General features: G+C 32.6%; 1 protein-coding gene across 5 annotated transcripts in view; it reads right to left on the reverse strand.

Annotated features, from left to right (window-relative positions):
• Positions 1-406: 406 nt before the first annotated feature.
• Positions 407-11,160, reverse strand: part of LOC107487245 (7-deoxyloganetic acid glucosyltransferase) — an 18,191-nt gene continuing 7,437 nt past the window's right edge. The window contains exons 1-4 of one of the 5 annotated variants that reach the window (XM_016107859.3): positions 8,378-8,971; positions 6,919-7,354; positions 5,627-5,908; positions 407-787 (exon numbers count right to left, since the gene is read on the reverse strand). In XM_016107859.3, the coding sequence (XP_015963345.2) occupies positions 562-787; positions 5,627-5,908; positions 6,919-7,354; positions 8,378-8,870 (1,437 nt within the window). In that variant the 5' untranslated portion in view covers positions 8,871-8,971 and the 3' untranslated portion in view covers positions 407-561. Of the gene's footprint in view, positions 1,070-2,226; positions 2,663-4,609; positions 5,172-5,626; positions 5,909-6,918; positions 7,355-8,377; positions 8,972-11,160 lie in introns of those variants that run through there. The other 4 variants (XM_021141869.2, XM_016107861.3, XM_052261973.1 and 1 more) reach the window with 4 other exon arrangements.

An 11,160-nucleotide genomic window follows, 5' to 3' on the forward strand; every position in this document is an offset into this window, starting at 1 on the left:
AAATAGAGTATTAGACACACAATTTATGACCAATAGATAATAAAAGAAATCCATGACTAAAAGAAATAATAATAATGAGACCTTAATCTAATGGTTATCATATATGTCTTGCAACAATTGTATCTGGATTCGAGTGTGAATGTCTTGTGAATCATATTATAGACATGTTAGATAGGCACCATACCAAAATATCATCTTTAACGTTTTTTTTTTCTTTTTAGTTTTATTTGTGTCATAAGCAATTTAAAAACAACTCAATATATATTTGAATTAACAATTTACAAATTTAAAAGTCTAAATGCAAATATATATTTAATTAATTAGGCCATTGGATAGAACTTTTTTTATTGCCATGTTGGCACAACAAATATTTTTTTTAATTACTTTGCAAAATAAAAGGAATAAATATACAAGTAATCTTTTTATAGATTTCTCTTATTAATTAAGGAGGATGTCATAGTTCTTCACTTCTTGATGCAAATTATTCCACAAAGATAAGTAGACGTAGATAACAAGCAAATAATAATAATTAAAAAGTTAACTAGTCTCATTGCAAAGACATTATTTTTGGCTGATCAATTCTATGAACTCGATCAAACGATCCAAGTTGTCGTAAGAAGGACCTCCTTCACTCACATTTTTTCGAGCCAAAATTGCCAATTTCTCTGCCGATTGAAGAAACTCCTCCTTCCTATTAACCATAACGTCATTGACCATGTTCTCCACAACGTTCCTATCACAAACATCTTTCATGTCCAACCCAACCTTCCAAGAGTCACTCACCAACCTGCTATTCACCTGTTGATCCGCAAAGTATGGCCAGCAAACCATAGGCACACCAGCCACCACACTCTCTATGGTCGAGTTCCACCCGCAATGCGTCATGAACGCACCAACGCTCTTGTGTGCAAGAACCTCCACTTGCGGCACCCACCCAACCATTAACCCCCTTTCTTTGGTTCCCTCCACCAACTCTGCCGGTACACTCTCATCTTTGCCTTCCCCGGCGGTTATCATGTCTGACCGCACCACCCATAAAAATCGCATCTTACTGTTAACCAAACCGTACCTAAATGAAAAAATATGTACCAAGAGTTTAATTACATAATAATTAGGAAAAGGTAGAAATTTATGTGCAGTATTGATAGTTGAGAGCGGTTAGATGATTTGACTGATTTAACTAAATTTTTATCTAATAGCTCTCGTCTATCAACTTCACATGAAACACATGAAATCGATTGCACGTGGGTTTCTAACTTAGGAAAAGTATATATTAATAAGTCATAAATCATTAATATATTAGTGACAAATAAGCCTCTAAAAATTTATATTTCAGATAGATTAATTTTTATAATTAGATACCAATAAAATCTAAAATGTAAATATTGAAGAATTTATTTATTATTTTTCTCTAAATTAAATTTTGAATACGAATAAGAATATGAGTATTAACATAGCAACTAATATGTATGAATACGAAGTCAAGAATATCTATCATTTATATTTGATATTCATAAAATAATTTTATGACAAAAAAATAGGATTATTTTAATAGTTGATTTTTAGTATTAATATGAATAATTTTAAAAATATAATTAGTCGTGTATTTATAAAATTTAATAAAGATAACATAATTTGATATTAGTATATCATAATTTAGTCAAATATTCAACTATCATTGTAAAAGTAAGTGTTTGTGATTTTTTTTAAAGGAGAAGCCATTTAGATAAAAATAGTAAAAATATATTTTTTAAAGATATTTTTTAATAATTAAAATTTAACACATATAACTGATTAAATTATGTTAATTTTTATTAAAATTAGATCAGACAAATAAGTTTAGCCGAAAAACTAATAAATTAAATTTTAAATCGATCTAAATTAATATAAATTAATTTGTCTAATATAATTTTATAAAAAATGACACAGTTTAATCGATTATATATGTCAAATTTTAATTATTAATAAATATTTAAAAAAATATTTTAAATATCTTTATCTAAGTGACTCACTTTTTTGAAAGAGGAGTGCTAGGGATTAGTAACTTTTGTGTTTGTAACCATCAATTGGCCATCAATAATGTTTTTAATGGCATAAGATTCACTCGCTTCTCTTTTAATGATTAAGTGATAGTAACAAAACACAAAAGTTACTACCCTTAAACTTTTCCTCTTCGAAATAATACAATTGTATATCAACATTATACGAGGGACGTGCAAATTGTACCAAAACTCCAAGAGACTCTCCCTTGTCATGGTAGTGATGCTACCAAAGCTCACGTATATCACCGATCTCAATGGCTGAGAATCGAGCCACGCCATGCAACTCGTGTCCTCTTCCCGCATGCTGTTGTTTGACGTCTTTGTATTGGTGGCTGTTGGTGCTCTGCATGCACGGTGTAGATGGAGAGGGCCGACGGTGAAGATGGTAGGGAAGCGGAGGCGTAGGTGGAACAGCGCAGGGGATTCAAGATCATCAAAGGTGTTGAATATGACGGCGCGTGCACGGAGCGTTTGGTGGGTCTCGGAGACAATGGTTTCAAGAGGAATGATCGGTTCGCCCTTGGCACGGTTTGGACGACAGAAACTTGGGAGGTCGCGACATCGGAGCAAGTTTTCCATTCCTGGTATGGTGCTTATGATGCGGTCCATGTCTTCTTCCCCTTCATGGACTTAGTCATGAGATCATTTTGCACATGGTAATGGAGAACTTAGAACTATATGTCATATAGCACAAAAAGATGAATGCGCCATTCTTATAACTTTTAACTTCACATTATTTTTTCAACTGTATAATAATACAGTAAAGAGTAATTTAATATTCTTTCAAATAGGTCCTCAAAATTTATGCCATCAAATAGATTTGTCTCTAAAAAAATTAAGAAAAAATCGTCTATAAAATCAACAATTTTATTAAAATTTGACTAGCACTTAGTTATTTAAAAGAAAGTAAGATATAATTTTACTATTAAAAACATTAATAATAATTAATTGATGATTATAAATTACAAAATTTTTTAACCTTGACACTCCTAAAAAATTAATGAAAACTTTTATGTTAATCTTTTCTATTATAAATCATAAATTTCAGCATCATTTGATCTAGACTAACGGAGTATTTTACATAAAGATTAACAATCTAAGGTGTCTAATTAAGTGATAGGTATCAGTTACAGAACAAAATAATGACATTTTAAGTGAAGCCAAAACGTCGTCCTTTTCCAAAGGACATTCATTTCCAAAGGAGCTTCCAAAAATAGGAAACGTCGCTCTTCTATCCCAACTCTTACACACAGATGTAGAGGTTAAAAAGATTTAATTATTCTGTTAGTTTTTATAGTTTTATGAAATTTTTAATTAGGTCTTTATATATATATTTTTTTTAATTAGATCCCTGCATCAATTTTTTTTTCAATTAGATCCTTTTTAACAGTAATTGATTTAATTATATAGGGATTCAATTAAAAAAAGAAAAAATTGGTGCAGAAATCCAATAAAAAAAAGTATAGGAACCAAATTATAAATAAAATTTAGTGCAAGAACTCAATTAAAAAAAAAAAAGTATAAAAACCTAATTAAAAATTTTATAAAATTATAGGATCAACCGAATAATTAAACCGGTTAAAAACAATACCCTAATTTTAACAGCAACATCCTCCTTTAGACCCACATTTTAAAACAAATAGTCACATAACATTTCTCAAACGGCAAAATATTGTATGTTTTTAAACATTGAACAGAAATATAGGATATAATTCATTCAGGACATGAGATCCATAATCGGACCACTACTAGTTCACAACTTCACATTAATATTCAGGTAAAACTCCAAATAATTTTCATAACTTTTTCGAGTGTCCATTTAAAAATCTCATTTTTGTTTGTTAGTTTGTTAATTCCGAAGCTTAAAAAAGGGACAAAATTTGTGAGTTTTCGTGGCCAAGTATCAACGTCCCCTGTTAGGCTAAGAAGCAATCCAAAATATCTAATAACGGTACGAAAAGTAGTGGTAGCAGCGTAGATAAGATAGTACAGAAATAATGTGGACACCGTAAATCTTTCATCTTTTAATCAGATTGGAAAATATGATAATTTTTTATTTAAAAAGCCCTAAAAAAACATTTTAAGAAGAAAAAAAATATTTTAGTTATTAAAACAGACTATATTAAAATGTATAATGATTCATGAAATATATATTGATGAAAACAGACTATAGTATGTATGGATAATGAAAATATTACACTACCAGCGGTAAGCTATAAATTTTTTATTTATTTATTATGTTATATAAAAATAATTAATAAAATGCATGGTACTATAACATTCAAAAGTTTAAACTGCTAACAATCTAAATTAAATATACTAGCAAATAGATATTTAAAACATATTTTCACCGGATATTATTCATGGTATATGTAATATCGTCACCATATATGAAATTATGAATGATGAAGGTGGAACTCAAATGCAGTTGACTTTATGTAAAGTTAATATTTGAGAGCCGTCAGATGATTTGACTAAATTTTCATCTAACGGTTCTCAAATATCAACTTGATAAAGTCGACTTCAACTGAATTTTCACCATTCCTGAATGGGTACGGCTTACTTACCTGTAATGGGGAGTTCATTGGAATGAAAGAGGTATGGAATCCAGAAATAAGTCCAGAAAGAAGAAGCACCGATGGTCCGAAAATGAATACTTGCTACTCCAACTTCTTCAGCCATATCATTCGCCAACTTCCCGAAAAACCCATCAGCCACCAAACAAGTCACCTTCTCTTTTACCAAAATGTCCCTTAGAAGAGGCTTACCATGCACCTTCACCGAATGAAGCGGCTCCATAGCTTGCTCCCCTGACCGAGGGTGCTCCTCCGGTAGACCATCAGGGATGCTCTTAAACCGAAGCGTAGGGTAGCGAGCTGCAAGGGATTCTATGTGGGCGAAGCGCGTGAGGCGGTTGTGGATGTGTTCTGTGTTGAGGAAAGTGACGGTGAGATTGCGGACTGCAAGAAGCTGAGCAAGGTTTAGCATGGAGTTTACGTGTCCCTGTGCTGGACACGGGAAAATCAGAACATGAACTGAACATGTTTGCTGTAGTTTCATTTTCTGTGTGGTTGTTAGTATCAATTATTTTTCAGCTTTTGAAAATTGATTAAATTGTATGATATAATAAAAAGACATTTTATTATAATATATGTATATTTGTCCCAGTATTAAAAATTTTTAGATTCGTCAATGCACACGTGGTTCACGTTTCTATATAGTTATTCTTAACTCATATAATTCTATCAAGTAGAGGTAGATAGCAAACAAAAAATTATTTGCTTATTGGAATTTGGAACATCCACATCCCATAAATTGCAATTGGCCATTGCTAATGCTAACTAGTCTCAGTGGGAAGATGCTCTTGGCTGATCAATTCTATGAAGTCAATCAAACGGTCCAAGTTGTCGTAAGAAGAACCTCCTTCACTCACACTTTTTTTAGCCAAAACTGCCAATTTCTCTGCCGATTGAAGAAACTCCTCCTTCCTATTGACCATTACATCTTTCACCATGTTCTCCACCACCTTCCTATCACAAACATCTTTCATGTCCAACCCAATCTTCCAGGATTCACCCACCAACCTGCTATTCACTTGTTGGTCCGCAAAGTATGGCCAGCAAATCATAGGCACACCAGCCACCACACTCTCTATGGTCGAGTTCCACCCGCAATGCGTCATGAATGCACCAACGCTTTTGTGTGAAAGAACTTCCACTTGTGGGACCCACCCAACCATTAACCCTCTTTCTTTGGTTCCCTCCACCAGCTCTGCCGGTACACTCTCATCTTTTCCTTCCCCGGCGGCTATCATGTCTGACCGCACCACCCACAAAAATCGCATCTTACTGTTAACCAAACCGCACCTAAATGAAAATATATGTACCAAGAGTTTAATTAGAGGTAAAAACTAAGCTGTAGTCGACTTCACGTGAAGTTGATAGTCGATAGTTGTTAAATGAAAATTTAGTCAAATCAATAAAATCATCTAATCACTCTCAATTATAAATTTTATGTAAAGTCGACTGTACGTGAGTCTTCCCTTTAATTAGATAATAATTACGATTTTGTTAAGTAGACAATAACTTTTGTGAACAATATGAATAATAAACTCTAGAATTGACCTAATAAAGTAAAAAAAAAAAATACTCCACTCATAAATTATTTCATAACCTCTAATAATAACCATCTACACATCTAATGAATTAAACATCCAGCTATTATTTACATTGTTTAATATTTTTATTATTTTTCTATACTTTTTCTAATAATTAATATAATAATAGATGATAGATCATAATATATATTTTTTGATATGTACTTGAATTTCAAATATGAATAAACTTCGTGATATATGGATACCAAATATTAGCTATAAATCAAAACATTTATAGAAATTAAATGAATACTCACATTAAGATGTATGTCTTTTATGTCTTTATGTGAAAAATTTTTTTAAGAAATTGATATTTATTATATTAAATAATTTAGTAAAAATTATAAAAAAATCATTTTAAAAATATAATTAGTCACATATTTATAAATTAAAATTAATAAAAATAACTCAATTTTATATTAATAAGCAGTTTTATATGAAATTAATAATTAAAAATTATTAAACAATAATCTAATTAAATCTATCAAATTATTTAACGTTAACTCCATATATTATGTATGCATAAAAAAATTAAGCTGAAAACAGTGCAGTCGACTTCAAGTGAAGTTAATAGTTAAAAGTCGTTAAATAAAAATTTAGTTATATCAGTCAAATCATCTAACGACTCTCTCAACTATCAACTTCACGTAAAGTCGACTGCACCTGAGTTTCTACAAAAAAATCAATCACTAAAATAAAGTATTTGTGAAATGTAAATACCAAAACTCCAAGAGACTCTCCCGCGTGACGGTGGTGACGCTACCAAAGCTGACGTATACGACTGATCTGAATGGCTGAGAATCGAGCCACGCCATGCAACTCATGTCCTCTTCCCAGATGCTGTTGTTTGACTTCATTGTATTGGCGGCGGTTGGTGCTCTGGATTCACGGTGTTGATGGAGAGGGCCGACTGTGAAGATGGTAGGGAAACGGCGGCGTAGGTGGGACAACACAGGGGCTTCAAGATCATCAAAGGTGTTGAATACGACCGCGCGTGCACGGAGCGTTTGGTGGGTCTCAGAGACGATGGTTTCGAGAGGAATGAACGGTTCACCCTTGGCCCGGTTTGGACGACAGAAACTTGGGAGGTCTCGACATCGAAGCAAGTTTTCCATTCCTGGTATGGTGCTTATGATGCGGTCCATGTCCTCTTCCCCTTCAAGGATTTTGGACATAACATACCACATGCTATTAGTCATCACATCCTTTTTTGGATCGGAGGTCCATGTTTAATTTCTTTTATTCCTAACTTTAAGGGACTAATTGGTCTTATTATTTGTAAATTTAAAATTCAACATATTATTAATATATGAACAAGTATAACCATTAAGGTCACTACTGCAAAAAGAAAGTTTGAAACTAATACAGATTTATTATAAAAACAAAAAAAAACAAAACTGAAAGGACAAAATTTGTGAGTTTTTTTATATCAGGGATAAGGCGAAAAGTGAAGTAAGAGCAATCCAAAAACATCCAATAATTGTATGAAAAGTGGTAGTAGCGTAGATAAGATAGTACAGAGATAACGTGCACAACCACCACGACGTATATATTTCATCTTTTACTCAAATTAAAAAATAAGATAATTTTTTGTTTTGAAAAAAGTCTTGAAAAATATTTTAAGCAGAAAAATTAAAAAAGAGATCTAGTTATTAAGACAAAGATTTTATTGAAATGTAGCATAAATAAACCCTTCTGATTATATTGAAATGTGTATTATTATTGTCACATTATGGATCAGAAACTATTACATTATCAGTGCTAAACTATAACTTTTTTTATTTATTATGTTATATAAAAAATAAGGTAAAATAATTAATAAAAATGCATGCTATAACCTTCAAATTTTACACGGCTAATAATAATGTGGTGGACACTACTACAGTGAAAATTTTATAATTGTTTTCATGTGAAATATTTTCTTTTGACTTTTAGACGATAGATTGGGTGGTTAGATTTTGATATTTATAAAAAAATTATTTTTATTTAAAGTGTAGCTAAATAAATAAATTATACTTTTAAATAAAATATCTTTAAAAAATGTTTTTACGATCTTCAATTGAATATTTGCCATAATCTAAATTAATAAATCTACATTTTCGGTGGTGTACTATTGTAACCATGTATGATACAGTAAGAAACAAGATAAGGATTAAGGAATATGAGGCACATAGCATACCTGTAACAGGGAGTTCATTGGAATCAAAGAGGTACGGAATCCAGAAATAAGTCCAGAAGCAAGAAGCTCCTATGGTCCGAAAGTGAATAATTGGTACTCCAATTTCTTCAGCCAAATCATTCGCCAACTTTCCGAAAAAGCCATCAGCCACCAAACAAGTCACCTTTTCTTTTACCAAAATGTCTCTCAAAAGAGGCTTACCGTGCACCTTCACCGAATGAAGCGGCTCCACGGATCGCTCCCCTGAGCGAGGGTGCTCCTCCGGTAGACCATCAGGGATGGTCTTAAACCGGAGTGTATGGTAACGAGCCGGGAGGGATTCTATGTCGGCAAAGCGCGTGAGGCGGTTGTGGATGTGTTCGGTGTTTAGGAAAGTGACGTGGAGGTTGCGGAGTGCAAGGAGCTGAGCGAGGTTTAGCATGGAGTTGACGTGGCCCTGTGCTGGACATGGGAAGATCAGAACATGAGCTGAAGATGTTTGCGGCGGTTTCATTTTTCGCGTGCTCGTTGAGATTACAACTCCTGGGGGAAGTCTAATTTCCTATATAATGGAAGCTAAGACAAGGTTTGGAAGGGAATGGGAGTATGGTACTGTTACCTAGATTATTTCTTTATCAATAATAGGTTTACCATTGTAATTATAAAAATATAATTACAATGGTAAACCTATTATTGATAAAGAAATAATCTAGGTAACAGTTACCATACATAATCATATAATATATATAGATTCTTATGGGCAAAAATAATGTTTGATTATGTGCAAGCGGTATTCTTTGATTTTTACACGCAACTCCGTCAACTAACGGAGCTTTTAACATAAAAAAAAAGTATAGAGGAACGACAATTAAATCTTCATTTTGATCACTTAGATTCACATAATTATCTATTTTAGTTTCCGAAATTTAAAATTATATATATTGGACTTCTACATTTAAGTCCGGATACTAATATGGTCTTTCGACTCTTTTCAGTAATGACCAAATAAATAAATGCTCAGATGACATCCTCCTTACCACGTTGGATGATCAGTAAATGACATCATATCGTTTACCCTAAATGCTCAAATAAGTCAGAAATGAAGAATAATGGAGGTAGAGAAGAATAATACTTTATTTTGGGTCTTCATAGTTTCTTCTCCCTTTCATATACAAAGCGACAACATTTCTGACTTGTTTGGATGTCAAGGGTAAACGGCGTCGTTTACTCATCATCCAGCGTAGTAGGGAAGGTGCCATATCAGCATCCCGTTTGCCTAGTCATTCCCGAAAAGAGTTGAGGGACCACATTGGTGCCAGGACTTGAATATGGAAGACCAGTATAGATAATTTTGAATTTCAGAAACTAAAATGAGTAATCGCGTAAATCTCATGGACTAAAATAGGAATTTAGTGGAGGAATGACATATGTATTCAACAACTCAAACAATAGATTAAAAAAATATGAAATTAATTTTAAAATTCAAAAGTTTAGTTATTTAAATATTATCATATTTTAAAATTTAAAGATTTAAAATTAACACCTCTAAACACATTTATGTTATCTATGGTTCCTCCCATTTCACCGTAACAGCAGCTTCGATCTCTGCCACACAGTCTCTACGGTGCCTGTTGGTCCACATCCACGTTTCATTGTCGCTGTCGATGAGAATTTTGATGCGAGGTGTTTGTCCATTTGAGAGTACCACTGTCCCGCGATACCTGTGCAGCAGTTTTGCAATCCCGTGCTCCCATCGCCGCTGCTGTTCACGACCCTAGTGCCTCCAGTGCAGCTATTGTCTCGTGATCACTGAGGATGGTGCTGCTGCTGCTATATCAAGCACCTCTCCTGTGGAGTTATTATTTTTGGTGTTGAAGGCTAGTGAATAGGACTAGATATGGAGTCATCAATTGGTGAAGGATGTTCATTTTATTATGTATGGAAATGGTTTTTTGATTCTAAAGTGGATATTTATTTGGGTATACAATTGGTATTTTACTTGATTTGCTTGATTCTGTATGCACATGCTTCACATGATATTCATTTTACTATGTATGCAGATGGTTATTTTCACTAAGATGTGGATGTATATTTGAGTCATACTATTTGGGTGAACGAAACAAAATGGCATGCGATTAAAGTGGCGAAAACACAATGCAGCAGTGTAAAAGTAAGGACAGAAGTGCAGCATTAGAATAGTGGCGGAACAAGACTTCTGAGTTCTGACTCAGCGACGGTACGACGTCAATTCATGGACTTCGAAATGAGCAGAGCAACGGTGCGTGAAGGATGGACATAAGACGCGACGGCGCGTTAACTACAATGAAAAAAACAATTTAGATTAGGAGTTGGTAAAATTAAATAAAAGAGATAGTAAAATATGAAAGTAAAATTAAATATTTAATGGACCTGAAATGCAACTCATTTTTTATACTATTCACATTTTTTGTTGTACCTAACGGAACACTTAACATAAAATAATTACAAAATCATTTTTATTTAAATTATATATTTTTAATTTTTTCATGAAATATTTTTATTATATATTTTTTCACTTGACCAACTATTTCTAATAAATTGAAAGGATAAGTATTGTTTTGGTCTTTAATCTTGAGGGTCAGAATCAAAACCGTCTCTAATGTAATTTTTTATTTAGAATCGTCCTTAACATTTAATTTCATATTAAAATCATTCTTTTTAATAAAATTTTTTATTTTATTACTAAATTACTCCTATTAATAAAAAATTTATAAAATAAAAGAAAGAAAGAAAACGACGTGAGGGGACAAGGGAGAAGGGAAAAG

Source organism: Arachis duranensis, chromosome 5, assembly GCF_000817695.3.
Source record: "Arachis duranensis cultivar V14167 chromosome 5, aradu.V14167.gnm2.J7QH, whole genome shotgun sequence".
Classification (NCBI taxonomy): Eukaryota; Viridiplantae; Streptophyta; class Magnoliopsida; order Fabales; family Fabaceae; genus Arachis; species Arachis duranensis.